This window comes from Salvia miltiorrhiza, chromosome 4, assembly GCF_028751815.1.
Source record: "Salvia miltiorrhiza cultivar Shanhuang (shh) chromosome 4, IMPLAD_Smil_shh, whole genome shotgun sequence".
Lineage (NCBI taxonomy): Eukaryota > Viridiplantae > Streptophyta > Magnoliopsida > Lamiales > Lamiaceae > Salvia > Salvia miltiorrhiza.
Window position 1 is genome coordinate 50,874,627 of NC_080390.1, and position 13,966 is coordinate 50,888,592.

Consider the following 13,966-nt stretch of genomic DNA (forward strand, 5'->3'; position numbering starts at 1 on the left):
TCGAGAAAAGCCAGGCGGCGGGTTCACCGGATATTGCGGCGGCGATTTCCGACGGAATGGGAGAATTAGGGCTCGTCCTTGACGCTAAGCGTGTGCAGTCGAGCGAGCTCCGAGGTTTAGGGCCCAAGAGAGAAAGAAAGGGGCGGCGCCCTTTTTTTATAAGTATATAATACGTAAAAGATATATTATTATTTTAAAAAAATAACACACTGATCAAAAGATGTGTATTGAAATTGAGAGGTTGGGGTCGACTGGTCAGCACCCATATGCTATTCATAAATCATTTCTTGCCTTTTTCTATATTTGTTTTTGTTTATTGCCTAATGGAGACTGTAAAGCAGTCAAACTCTATGATTGAACATTTCGAATAACCAGAACTCAGTCTTCTTATAATATATCAAGGACTTAATTTGTATGCGTGGCCTAAAAATCTCTCATAGTTTGGTATCCTTCTCCAAATGCTACTTTAAATTCTAAAACCTTTTATAGTTATCCGACATAGATTCATAATTTCCATTTAAAGCTTGCAAAATAACGATCTTCAAAATAACATTTCCAACTTACTATTTGAAAATTCAATCAAATAGACGATTCTCAAAATGCAAACAAACTGCAGTTTAAAAATTCCAGACAACATTCTCATAAAAAATAAAAAAATAAGTTTTGCATGCTGACACTTTCGAACAAGAAAAAGCCACAGAATAAAACTTGTGATAATAAACTGATGAGTATAGCTTGTTGCAAAACAAAACTCATAACCATGTCTCATAATTAATCTAAAGTTTAGCTAGAGCAGCCAAGCAAAATGTTAAGTCGACAGACGCGACAGAACAAGGAAGAAAACACAAGAAACTTTCCAAAACAATAAGCTTAAAAAAGCGATGTTCCTTTGCCCTTCTTATCTCCACCAATTTCAAAGTGCTTGCACCTCTGCAAAAGAAACGAGAACAAGTTAATTTCTAGCAAGGATAGGTGATGCTGCTGCCATAACGAAAATGCAAGAACAAAACACCAACCTTGATTGGGTGTTGGGAGACATGTTTGCAACCCTGGCATTGCAGCCTCAGCACAATCTTCTTCGTCGTTTTAGCCTAACCAGAATACATGCTCTCAGTCATTTGTATGAAATCACAATAATTCTAGCTTAACCGCCAAAATATCAACTTCACAGGTACCACTTCATTGCTAAAGTGCATTCACTAAACCAACATTAATGTGGAGAATTATTCATACCTTCTTGTGGAAGACAGGCTTGGTCTGACCACCATAACCTGACTGCTTCCTGTCATAACGGCGCTTACCCTGAGCAGCTAAGCTATCCTTCCCCTTCTTGTATTGGGTGACCTTGTGCAAGGTGTGCTTTTTGCATTCCTTTGACTTGCAGTAAGTTTTCTTAGTTTTTGGAACGTTCACCTGGAAACACAAAACGGTAAATAAGTTAGCATCATCCAAGAAAATGAAAGATTATTAGCAAAAATCAAATACACTGCATCCATCTTGAAACTTTTAACTACTACTCCAATAGTAATAGCCCCACACCCAAATCATTTGAAGTTCAGATAATAGTGGGTCATCAAGTTCAACAACAAACAACACATGGATTATGAATACCCTAAGCTCATTTCTGCAGACAGATTAGTGGAATATTATTCTAACCAGAACAAAATCGACGCACCAAACTGACATAGCTCTTTAGTCTGACTATCAAGAATACAAATTTGCATCCACAGACAAAATCATCATTCACCCAAACAGATAGACATGCTAGCAGATTGCAAATACTGACGACAGACAAAATCAAACAATCAACTGAACATGCTGACATCTATCTAATTCCAATTCCAAAACAACTCGAGAATTTCCTTGGTTTTCCGTTCACACAAACAATCACATCTTTATATTGAGAGTGGGAAATCCAATCTCGTTTCAGCTCGAAACACAGCACAAATTAAAAAAAGAAACCAAACTCGACGCTAAACAAGGGTTCGTGAATCAGAAAACTTGACAGAGAGAAGCATATAGCAATTCCTAGAGCTGAATTCATTCAATCGAGGGTTTTTCAGCTCAAAAGAAGCGATATTAGAAGAAATTTTCAAAATCTAACGATCGTGTATACAGTACTCTGATTAGATTGAGTATGAATCTGGGCAGTTAGAAGCAAGCGAAGCCATAAAATCTAGCAGAAAGTAAAGGTAGTGGAAGAAAGAGAGCGAGAAATTACCATGGCTGAGGGCGGAGAGAGGAGCACTGGAAAGTGTGATTCGGTTTCCTGCAAGTGCAGCCGTCAGTTATCGAAAGACTAGGGTTTGTTATGTATAACGCCGCCTTAATGGGCCGGCCCAATTTACTGATCTCAACTACACGGGCTGCAAAAACCTTGCTTGTTTTGTTGGTGGTGAAACTGATAGGTCAATTGACTGATTGTTATTATTATTATTATTATACTATTTTTTACTAGACAATTGGTTATTGTTGTTGCTTCTCACTTTTTTGGCCGCCTTTTTTTCTTTCTCCCTTTGTGCTCACAGAAAATACGAGTGTCATTGGTATTGGATTGTTATATTGTGATTTGTCTCCAACATGAGATGAGATATCATCGAAATTTTGGGGAAATTTTAACTACATGATTAATTATACCTTCTTCAAATATTTTCACATATATTTATTTATCTTTACTAACCTTAGTTTTATAGAATGAGATTCAGTGTACCACACTTTATGTCCCACTTTGTATTCCATTTTCAATTTTGTTCAATTTCAACTTTATATGTTTTAGTTTAATTTTGTGATTATTAATTAGGGTTTATTCCATCAATTTAGGGTATATAATTATTTTTTTATCATTCAATTTCACTTTTATTAGCTAATAATAGGTTGATAAATTCAAAGTCATGGTATATACTTTTTTAAAAAATTAACTTTTGTGAAATAAAACTTCAATATAATTATAGTATTATAATAAATTTTATTTTTATAAAAAATATTGTTAAAATAATAGATATAAGCATGGGACATAGTGAAATGGACGGTGGATTTAGGTGAGATAAAGGAGTCATCTAAAAAGGGGAGACAAAGTGATAGAATAATTAATATTTATTTCTACATTAAGAAAAGATGAAAGTTTGAACAAATAAATGTCAGTTTTACTAGATCCTAGGAGCCCTACCATATTACACACGAGATGTTGAGTTTTCTAGTATATATATTGATAAAGTGAAACATAGGCCTAAAGAAACGACGAGAATATATATCCGATGAGATGATTAGAGTAGCTAGGCCTATGTCGACATGCATTTCTTTCCTTAGGAACAAAATGACCAGCAGGGGCAACAAAATAACCAGTTTGATCGATGTTGAGCCCCTTTTTCTTTCTCTTTCGCTTCATCGTGCTCTGCCTCTGCTGCATTATTCTCCGCCTCCGCTGCCTCTGCCTCTGCCTCTGCCGCTGCCGCTACCGCTGCTGCTGCCGTCGATTTTGTTGAGCTTGGTATCCTCTCCGTGTCTCCTCCCGCTCTGATCAGCGAATATATATGGATTGGTGGGTGGTATAATTAAGGCTATGAGATGTGGTAGACGCATATATAGATTTGATGAGACTTACACCGAAAACGCGAAGGACATGTTGCTATGGTTGCTCCCCGCCGAACGCCGAGCGTTTCGCACTTCCGCCGGCAGCGGTCTCGGCGGACTCCGCCCCTCGTTCTCCTTAATCACCTCCAGCATGGTGGCCTCCGCAAGGCCGAGCTCGCGGCTCCTCATGTCGGCGGCGCCGCCCGTGGACGAATGCTCCGAGTAGCAAAACATGTGGTCCGAGGTGGGCGGGCCGAGCTCGCCCGAGCGCCACGTGTAGTAGTCGTTGGTGAAGCTCATGTTGCCCATGTGGATGCTGAAGAGCGACTCGTTGGAGGCGACGCTCCAGTCGCCCTGCGTCGACGACTCGAACACGGAGGCCGGGATCCTGTAGCCGGAGGGGCACCGCTCCATCTCTTGATTCAGGGGCGGCTGCGTCGCCTCCGGCTTCGGGGGTTTCTTGGAGCTGCAGTCGTCATCGGCTACATCGACTTCATTGGATGCTGCTGGAGATGTGCTTCTCTTCACTTCACTAGATTCCATTCCACTTCAATTTACTCATCCCTGCATCTCCTCTCAACGCTATCTAATTAATAATCTAACCTCACCACAAATATTGCAACCACAGCTGGAATGTAAGCATAATTCCTTGGCATTTTTACGTTTTAGAAACAAAACAAAATCATTATTGTGCCTTCCAATACATCCAATCGGTATTTAACGATCACGTCTAGGCTTCAACTCTACCGTTCTTCTTTCTTTTAAAAAAAAATAATTACAAAATATTTCCAACAAATTCATAGAAAATTTCATGTTTGCACCTCAACTCCCCTCCTGCGCCTATATATGGCCAGGGATGGAACTGGCGGGGGGCTCGAGCACCCTCCGACTAGCCATTTTTTAAATGTGTTTCTCAATTTTAAAGTTTTGATTTTCTTTTAACTTACTAAAAAATATAACATTCTTGTTACCGAAAAGTTTTTACTTGAGGTCCCTTGAGAATCCAAACTATATTTCTGAATTGGCCTCTCTGCATAAATCTAAATGATGTATCAAAAGAAAACCATATTTCCATCAAATGTTTTTCTTCTTATTATATATCCTTAATTGAAAGGGTGTTTTCCTAGGTCTCAATTCATAATACAATGGGCGAGGAGCTTCTCTCGTTGTATATTTTTCAGATTAATTAGAAGAGGAAGGGAAAAAAAAACACGAGAAAAATGAAGATGAATAAGTGCATACCATAATATGCACAGGAAGGAAATGAAGAATCAGAAAGAGCCTTTTAATTGTGTTATTTCCGGCCAAAGTCCCCTAAAAAACTGGCCAGAAAAACTGAGCGCAGATTCCTCTTTCCGACGTGCAGTTCGACGAAGAAAAACCAATATTGTACAAATTCTTGAGAAACAAAAATAGGAGTCGAAAGAGACGACGACGATGACTACAAAAAACTGCTACCACCATTTCATGGCGCAGCGTCGATTTAGCTTCTAAACGATGTTGTTTTTACACCATACCATCTAAATTTAGGATTTCTTTGCATATTCACGACTAAAATCTTTTTATCTATGCTTACCAATATTATTTAAATTCATTTCAAATTTTATAACTTTTACTTATTTCGTATGTTCCGTTTTACTTCTTGTTGACTAACATCTCACACTTTGACAACAATGCAATTTCTTAGAAGGAGCTACGGAACTTACAGAGCAATCTATCTATTAGATATGATGAAATATCTTCTAGTCATCATAAAAATTCTCTGTTATAAGAGTTTTTATTTTCAATAATTATCAATTATTTAATGTAGACATTAATTCATGGCTATTAATTTAAGCAAATATGTAAATATTTTGTTATTATTATTAAACAAAAAATATACAATGAAAATTAATTATAACAAATATATAAATATATTATTTTCTATCTATTACATACGGTGAAACATCTTCTAGCCACCACAAAATTATCTATCCTATCCTAAGTGGCATTTTGAGGATTTAGAGTTTTTATATGCTGCGTAAAAAACAACAGCAACCGGCACAAATGTGTTGCTTAAAGAGTCTAAAGACTGTTTGCTTTATGCATGGACTGATCTAGAATTTAAAGAATAGATGAATATATTATTATTTATACATTTTTATTTTTATTATTATTTAGTATTCTATAATGTTTAATTGATTTTTTTAGCTAGATAATTATTTATTGTAATAATTTGTATTTGATTATTTAAATATTTAGTAATTTAAATGAACTTGGGTAATTAATTAGTGAATACTAGTATGTAGGTTTTGGAAGAAAATATATAGTCAATTTAGTTTTTTATCGGACTTAGGACATGTACATGTATATAGATTTTAAAGAGGTCCAAAACTAATCGACATGTCTATGTCTAATTTCTCTATTTTTAATCTCTGTGATTTATATTATTCATTGTTAATGTTTACTTTATAATATTCGAATTGTCTTTATCTAAAAACATGCAAACATCATTGTAACAATTGATATTTACAATTTTAGAGAGTCGATTTAGGTAGTTAACGTATATTATTATATGAGTTTAAACGAGAACATATAGCGAAATAACATTTTAATCAAAATTTCAGATGAATATGAAACGAATTCGGATGGAATAATCTTCATTGTCGTGCTCCATCACGATCAACAAGTCAGAAAATTTTGAATTCTAACCTCATTTTTTCTTAATTGCAGTAAAATAACGGCTTATAAAAATTTGACAGATTAAACACAATTTGCCTTATATATACCATTTGGCTTATTTGGAGATGGTGTTAATTTAGTGATTTTTTATGCTATACACTCACACACACACACACACACAAACACGACTACACTAGAGGTGATCTTGGGTACATGTGGATGTGCCGTACAATTGAATTGAATCTTCACTTAAACTTTGATCCGTACCCTGATTTGAATTCATATCATGTCCCAAATAATATAAATAACACTATTTTGGGTACGAGTCAACCCGATTGTATGGTACACCCTGGTGTATCCAAGATTTTGTGACTACACTAAAATGGTGAACTTCTCTTTTGTGTAAAATATAGAAAAAAAGGGTAATGACGCCAAATCCCATGAACTTTGGCCCGATTTCAAGACTTTCCATGAACTTCAATTTTTACCTTCAATTCCTTCAATTTAAACGCTTATTCAATTTTTCCACACTTTTTGTCTCCGGTGAGTACCGAATTGACATGGCACCTACGTGGTAATATCAGACTTATATGGCAACTACTTGGACTCAAATTTGACACTTGGAAAACAATAATAATAAAAAAAATTCCATCACCACCACCACCTATACCTCTACTCCACCACCCACTTCACCACCTACCTCTGCTCCACCGCCGTCAACTTCACCTCCATCAACGCCGTCGTCGCCGCCGCCGTCAACCACTTCACAGCTGGTGCAGTTCGCACCAAAAAGAAGCACCACTGGAGAAGAGGTGGTGAACTCTGTGTAAATTTCGGAGATGGAGAAAAACCCTGGAGCTTCAGTCGCCCCAGCTCCGACGGGATATCGCCTCACCTACTGCTGACTTCATCAACCACCTCAAAAACTCAAGTTCCAATAAATCCATCCCTTGGAGTAGGCATTTTTAAGAAGAAACCTGAATTGTTCAATTTTCAGATTTCCAGATCTAAGTGCTGTGCTAAATGTGGCCATCGAGTTCCAGAAACCTCACTTCTTCCTACCATTGGGGCGTGAAGGGGTAGTTGGTTGTGGGTTCCACGAATCGCCGCTGCTGTTGTGCTCAACTTTCGGCGAGCTCGACTGAATAAGGAAGGGCGACGAAGTCTGTGTTGCTCATTCTTTGCTCCGATTCGCGGTAAGCGGTGGCATCAACTGTGCCTCGTCTTCACGCAATAGCAGCAATTCCGTCACGTGTGCGGCGGCGACTGGCGGAAGGAAGGGTGTCAGCCGCAACGACGACTGTGAAGAAAGTCAGGGATTGAGAGAGAGATAAAACACAGGACTAAACGACGTTGTTTTATCCCAACAAAACGACGTCGTTTTATTCATCATCCGGGAATTCCACGTCATATTTCCGACAACTTAAAAAGTGCCATGTCAGCTTGTAATTTGGGGATTTTTTGAAAAGTGTGGAAAAATTGAATAAGTGTTTAAATTCAGGGAAATGAAGGTAAAAATTGAAGTTAATGGAAAAGCTTGAAATCAGACCAAAATTCATGGATTTTGGTATAATTAATCCGAAAAAAAATGAGACATTTAAAGACATAAATTTTTGTTATTCCTCATTTTCCCATTCATTAAAATTAAAGTGAACGCACCCTAAGTGACTCAAACCCGTAATTAATTTATTAATTAGAGATTTGTCTATCAACTATACCAAAAAGTTTAACATCAATTTATCGATTATTTAATACTATGAAAACGTTATCAAATAAATAAATATTTATGTATTATATTTGTGTAGATACGCACGCGGGTGGATTTTCGAATTATTTTACTGCAAATGGTCGTTATGGAAATATTAATTATTTCCGTCTGGTGACCTGTAGACCTCTTACTTGGTGAACAAGTTTATTATTATTATTATTATTATTATTATTATTTTTTTTTTCCCTCTTGTTATGGTGGGTCCGGTTCTTAATGATATAGAAGAGCTTATATATAAGTGGAACTGTGGAAGTCAAATTTTAAAAGAGTATATTTTTGGTTAGTCATGGTATTGTTTTTCAAATTTGCACAATAGGAATTTATTTCTTTGTAAGATTACAATGCCCTTTATAGATTGGATTATAATTCATTGACTTTATCTTTCCACAAACCACGCTTTCAAGTTTCTTTTTACATTTCTTCTAGATTTATTATATATAGAGATGAATTCAAATAAAAATCACTTTTATTATAAGAACGTAAAATCAATCTTGATCATCAATTTGAAATTTTTAATGTTCATTACTTAAAATTTAAGAAGGGTTAAATAAATAAATAAATTTATAACTAAATTTAATATGCGGTGTTGTTATTAATTAGTTTCAGTTTATTTTTGCTATCATGCACGTTCATTGTTCTTCAAATAACATACAAGACAGATGAAATTAATCCATTTTTTTTCTCTGAATTCAATGTTATTGCACGAGCAATATATAGTTTATTGATCTTCTTTTTTATGCCTTATTTTATGATAGATTCATGCTAGTAAATTTGAATTACAATGCCTATTAGTTTATGTTTATGTGCGAACTAGTTTATGTTTGTGTGCATACTGCTAATTTTTTTTATGTGTGAATTAATTTATGTTGAATCCAATTCCACGCAATATGAAATCCAAGATGAAAAAAAAAAACTTTTTTTATTTTTTGTTTTGAGAAAGTGAACAATGTTTAATTCTTTGTGTTTTGATGATAATTGATGTAGAAGGCCATAAGTTTGAAGAAGATGGATATACAACTTTTAAAGAATATGATGAGTTTTTAATGCTCATCTTTTTACGACACATCATTTGTTTCTTCATTTTTTCGCCCTTATAAATTAATAAATAATTTATTTTGTATTTAACCATAGATGTTATACTGTGGCCATTAATAGTTTATTGATTAAGGATGTAGAATAGTTTTATATTTTTATTCTAAATGTGGTTTTATTTTAACCCAACTATATATAATCTACTATAATGTCATGTCATGCGTTACTTTAAATTATGTGTTAATAGGGGAATCTACCCACATTGATAAAATGTATTGCAAAACTACCCACTTTCAAAGTCAAAGACCGAAAAACAAGTTTGATGGTGATGGGTTGCTTGGTTTTTTGTGTAAAAGTTGATGATGATGGAAATTGTGTAAGAGTTGTGTAAGAAAACAGTTAAAATTGGTACAAAATGTGAGAAAATGTGAACTCACGTCACTTTCATGCATTATAAGATTAAATAGATTTGCAAATTTTGAATAAATTAGGGGACGTTTGTGTGTTACAAACATTAATACGAAGGCCAAAAAATTCACGAATATGTCAATTCTTAAGCAAAATTATTTTTTGAAACCAGTAAACCACGTATCCGCCAGTAATTCGTAGCCGGCCGCAGTAGCCGCTGAAGTTTGTGACCGGCGGCTACTATTCAGCGGCTACTAATTACTGGCGGATACTTGTGTTATTCGCTTAAAAAAAAACAATTTGTTCATAATTAACATGATTGTGAATTTTTATCCTTCGTGATTTTTTATTGTTACATATGCACCGATATTTTTAGATTTTTATTTAATTTTACAAGGGGAAATATGAGAGATAGTGAAATATTTACAGTACAAGAAGTACACATGGATGAGAAATATGAGAGATAGTGAATCTGCCAAAATTTGGATTATAGTTGGGATAATAACACTCACTTTATGCATGATTTGATTGCACATAAAATAATAGACTTGCACATAAAATAATAAGAAATTATATACCAATTATTTGGAAATTCATATATTCGGCAATGAAATAATATTCTATAGCCAAAAACTACAGTATCCGCCATAAAATTATTTACTTTATCAGTAGCCGCTAACAAAAAAGGTAGGGCGGCTACTGGGTCCTTTGTACGATTTTCTGGCGGATACTGGGTCTTTGAGGCAGAAAATATTATTTTGTCTCAAAATATGTATAAGTTTTAATTTTTCAGCTTGTTATGAATGTTTAAATATAACATACGCATTCCTCTTTTGTATTTGTTGTTTTTTTTTTGTTAATTTTTTAGTAAAATATTAAAAGTACATACTGAGAAGGTGACTCTGCAAAAATTTTGGTTGTAGTGGGGCATTAATGCTAATTTTATGCATGTGTGAGGTGACATGCAATAATAGATTGAAGCCGTATTGAATGAACACTACACTTCACGTGAACTTTTTGTAAGGAATCAAGTTTAGTCCTTATAAGGCTGCATTTGTGAATGACCAAAACACAAATTGAAATACTCACCTTGAATTTCAGAAATTCAGGCATACCCTAAAGATTTGAGTGGTTTTGTGCGAGAGCAGGCAATTTGTGTTGAATTTCAGCCCGAAAAGGTGATTCTCCTGTATTGTTTGTATAAATTATAGTTTGCATGTTTAATCGTATGTTGTTTTTAACGTTGAGAGCATGTTTTACGTTATTTTAATGAATTTCTTTATTATATGAACTTTAAAAGCATGTTAGGGAAATATTAAACCTGTTTCTAATATAATTGAATGTTTTGAACAAAAAAAATAAAGTATCCGCCAGAATTTCATTATCCGCCAACAATAGCCGCCGACCCCACAAGGTCAGCGGCTACTGGTGACGGATAACGATATTCTGGCGGATACTTCATTTTTCGAGCTTATTGTGATGTTTTAAACTTTTTAAGCGTATTTTAATACTATACTTTATGTGGTTTTATAGATGGAATTCGTGAGATACATATATGTGAGATACAATGGAGTCGTCGATGGTATACACTATGTTGGCGGGACTACGGAGGTCCTTCCCCTCTTAAATGAAACAGTTGCGAGCCTGATATACAGCATCAACAATGTGCTGACAACGCATTCGTTGAGCCCGAACTATCAATTGTATTATTTGGCGACCAATCGATTTGGAAGGGAGACGAAATGCGTAATAAGTGACGACGATGATGTGCAAGGCTTGTTGGAAACTGCAGAATATCCCATGGTGTACGTTGAGCACAACAACGACCCGGTCGAAGAAGCGTACATCCCTACTTTTGATTTTGGCCAGGCTTCGGGATACGGAGATGATGAAGCACAATCTAGTCAGTATGAGACGTCGTATCATGCTCGCGAGAGCGCGCCTCCAACACAGTACTTTTCATGGGATGGGCAACCGTTGGACGAATCCGCATGGAATCTGAATGAAATGTGCGGGAGATTCAACCAGGTGCGGACGGATGAAGCCGTACAACCTGAAGACGAAGAACCTGATGACGATCCCCAAGGAAATCTGGAAAAGGCCGGCAAATCATCCACCAGCTTCCAAGTCCAGGATTGCACGGGTCGTCGCACGTCCACTCCTAATACAAATGCGTGTAGCACCAACAAGTGGGCCACACGGAGGTACAACCCGCCGTCGGGGTCAACCACTGGATTGACGGTGTCGAAATATTTATCCGCCAGGTCCCGCACTGACACCGGCTTAGAGCGGCAAAATTGTCTAAATGTCTGAGCCTGCCCCAGATCGTGCTCAGCCTCGGGGTCAAAAGGATCATCCCCAAAGGACAATCCTGTCACGAGAGCGAAATCTCTCGGAGTAAACTCAACCTTCCTCCCGTTGATGTAGAAGGAGATCTCATCATCCTCATTGTCTCTCCTGATCTGAAGATGACGAGAGACAATATGGTGCAATGCAGCATTGCACTTCTGGCCCGGCTGCCAATCCAACATCAGCCCAAAGCACCCCTGCCTGAACGTATTCTCCAGTGCAAAACCGCCAATTTCGGTTAGTCTCTGGACTACTGTCGATAGGTAACTAATATTGTTGTACGTACTGATCTCAACTGTTGGACGATTGATTTGCTCGGGCCTCGAATAACGGACCTATTCAATACAAAAAATAACTCAATTTACAAAACATAATGAATTAACAAACATCAACTAATAATAATGCATAATTAACTATTAAATTACTAGAAACATAAATAAAAAAATATAGAACCACAATAAACAAGTATCCGCCAGTAATTAATTTTTTTAAGAAGTAGCCGCCTGGTGTTTTCAAACCCGGCGGCTACTTCTTAAAAAGATTAATTACTGGCGGATATTAGGTAATTATGGTTCTATATGTTTTTATTAGTATGTTACAAGTTTTTAAATTCTGAATAACCCAAAAAACGTTATTATTTTATGCGTAATACAGTAAAATTAACCTAATGATCTAAATAGACGATTAAATATATCTAAATATGCTTCAACTAAATAAAAATTCTAACAACACTGAAACTATACTCAAACTTGTAACAGCACTCAACTACACTATATCTAACATATACGAAACATATAAATAAATCAAACAAATACTATACCTAAATCAAAATTCAATACTATACAAAACATATAAAAATTCGAAACATATAAATTCTAACATAAAAACATATAAATTCTAACATAATGATTCTAACATAAAAATTCACCCATATACAAAACATATAAAAATTCGAAACATACAAAACATATACTTACTTAAAAATATACAAAATTCGAAACATATACAAAACATATAGATTCTTAACATATAAATATATCTAACATATACAAAACAAATAACAAATAAACTTACTTGGCCGAACATATACCAAATAATACTTAAAAATGTAGTATACTTACTTGGTTTGAAGAAGAAGCCATGGCGTGAATGGATTTGAAGAAAGACCGAATGAACTCCTCGTTTGAAAAAATGAAACAGCGGCTGCTTCTCACTCTCACACGAAAAAATTCAGTATCCGCTTGAACAAATGATGGTGCGGCTGCTTCTCAAAAATTCTACCCTAATTTAACAACAAAAATTACCCTAATGGGCCCTACCCAAGATTTCGACCATATCAAATCTTCAACGTGGTCAAAGAAATCCCACAAAAGCAGTGCCCGCTCTATCCCAATACCCGTGAATTACAATTTTCTGCAAAGCCTATAGATTCCCATACTAGAGTTGCCGGTTGAATTGTCCAATCACAATTGAATTAGCTTTAGCTCTTCAAAATTGAAAAAAATACAAAAACCATTAATATGAACTCTAATAAATAAAATTTATATATATTGTGATATAAAAACCAGTTATCAATGACATGGTACTATTATCCGCCAGTAAAAAAGTATCCGCTAGAAGTAGCCGCTTAGGGTTTCTTTCACGCGGCTAATTCTAGAGGATACGAATTACTGGCGGATACGTATGTGGTAGGCTCTATAATATTTTACTATTTCATAATATATGATTATATATTTTTTTTATCCAACATTTTCTATTATTTTATGTGTTAGGCTATATTAATTCATGTTAAATAAAATAAAATAAAAAATTCGAGACTTATTACACCACTATGATCCAAATTTGTCTAAATACAAGCCTATTATGTATTTCTACTTCATAGAATATATTTTAAAAAAAGAATACAAAATTAAGGTAAGTTTGTGTATAATAAAAAAGTAATAGGAGGATGTAAAATATTATACTTTAAGTATATTTGGAAACAAAAAAAAATTCTGAACCTAATGTATATATTATCCGCCAGTAAAAAATAGCCTTAAGAAATAGCCGCCAGGATAAAAAACCAGGCGGCTATTGAGAGCGGCTATTTTTTACTGGCGGATAATGTATACATTAGGTTCAGAATTTTTTTTTTGTTTCCAAATATACTTAAAGTACAATTTTTTACATCCTCGTATT

At 35.2% G+C, this 13,966-nt stretch overlaps 2 protein-coding genes across 3 annotated transcripts; both read right to left on the minus strand.

The window, feature by feature from the left end:
• Positions 1-692: 692 nt before the first annotated feature.
• Positions 693-2,423, minus strand: LOC131020323 (60S ribosomal protein L44). The gene is made up of 4 exons (XM_057949057.1): positions 2,222-2,423; positions 1,234-1,413; positions 1,017-1,091; positions 693-930 (listed from the first exon to the last, which is right to left on the minus strand). The coding sequence occupies exons 1-4, from the start codon at positions 2,222-2,224 to the stop codon at positions 871-873; spliced, it is 318 nt and encodes a 105-aa protein (XP_057805040.1). The 5' UTR covers positions 2,225-2,423; the 3' UTR covers positions 693-870.
• A 652-nt stretch (positions 2,424-3,075) lies between these two features.
• LOC131020324 (uncharacterized) lies at positions 3,076-5,000 on the minus strand. 2 transcript variants are annotated; one of them, XM_057949058.1, is made up of 3 exons: positions 4,813-5,000; positions 3,602-4,134; positions 3,076-3,513 (listed from the first exon to the last, which is right to left on the minus strand). In XM_057949058.1, exons 2-3 carry the CDS (start codon positions 4,111-4,113, stop codon positions 3,303-3,305), a joined length of 723 nt encoding a protein of 240 aa, XP_057805041.1. In that variant the 5' UTR covers positions 4,114-4,134; positions 4,813-5,000; the 3' UTR covers positions 3,076-3,302. The 2 variants fall into 2 exon arrangements, with proteins under 2 accessions (XP_057805041.1, XP_057805042.1); XM_057949059.1 differs by having other exon boundaries at positions 3,602-4,168.
• Between the last annotated feature and the right edge of the window lie 8,966 nt (positions 5,001-13,966).

What these genes read in the sequence shown, in the direction of transcription:
- LOC131020323 (XM_057949057.1), bottom strand. An exon ending in AGCCTGTCTTCCACAAGAAG is followed by an intron (nt 1,092 to 1,233) that starts GTATGAATAATT and finishes TATTCTGGTTAG; the next exon opens with GCTAAAACGACGAAGAAGAT. An exon ending in TCTCCCAACACCCAATCAAG is followed by an intron (nt 931 to 1,016) that starts GTTGGTGTTTTG and finishes TTTCTTTTGCAG; the next exon opens with AGGTGCAAGCACTTTGAAAT.
- LOC131020324 (XM_057949058.1), bottom strand. Translation starts at nt 4,113, where the DNA reads ATGGAATCTAGTGAAGTGAAGAGAAGCACATCTCCAGCAGCATCCAAT. An exon ending in ATGTCCTTCGCGTTTTCGGT is followed by an intron (nt 3,514 to 3,601) that starts GTAAGTCTCATC and finishes TTCGCTGATCAG; the next exon opens with AGCGGGAGGAGACACGGAGA.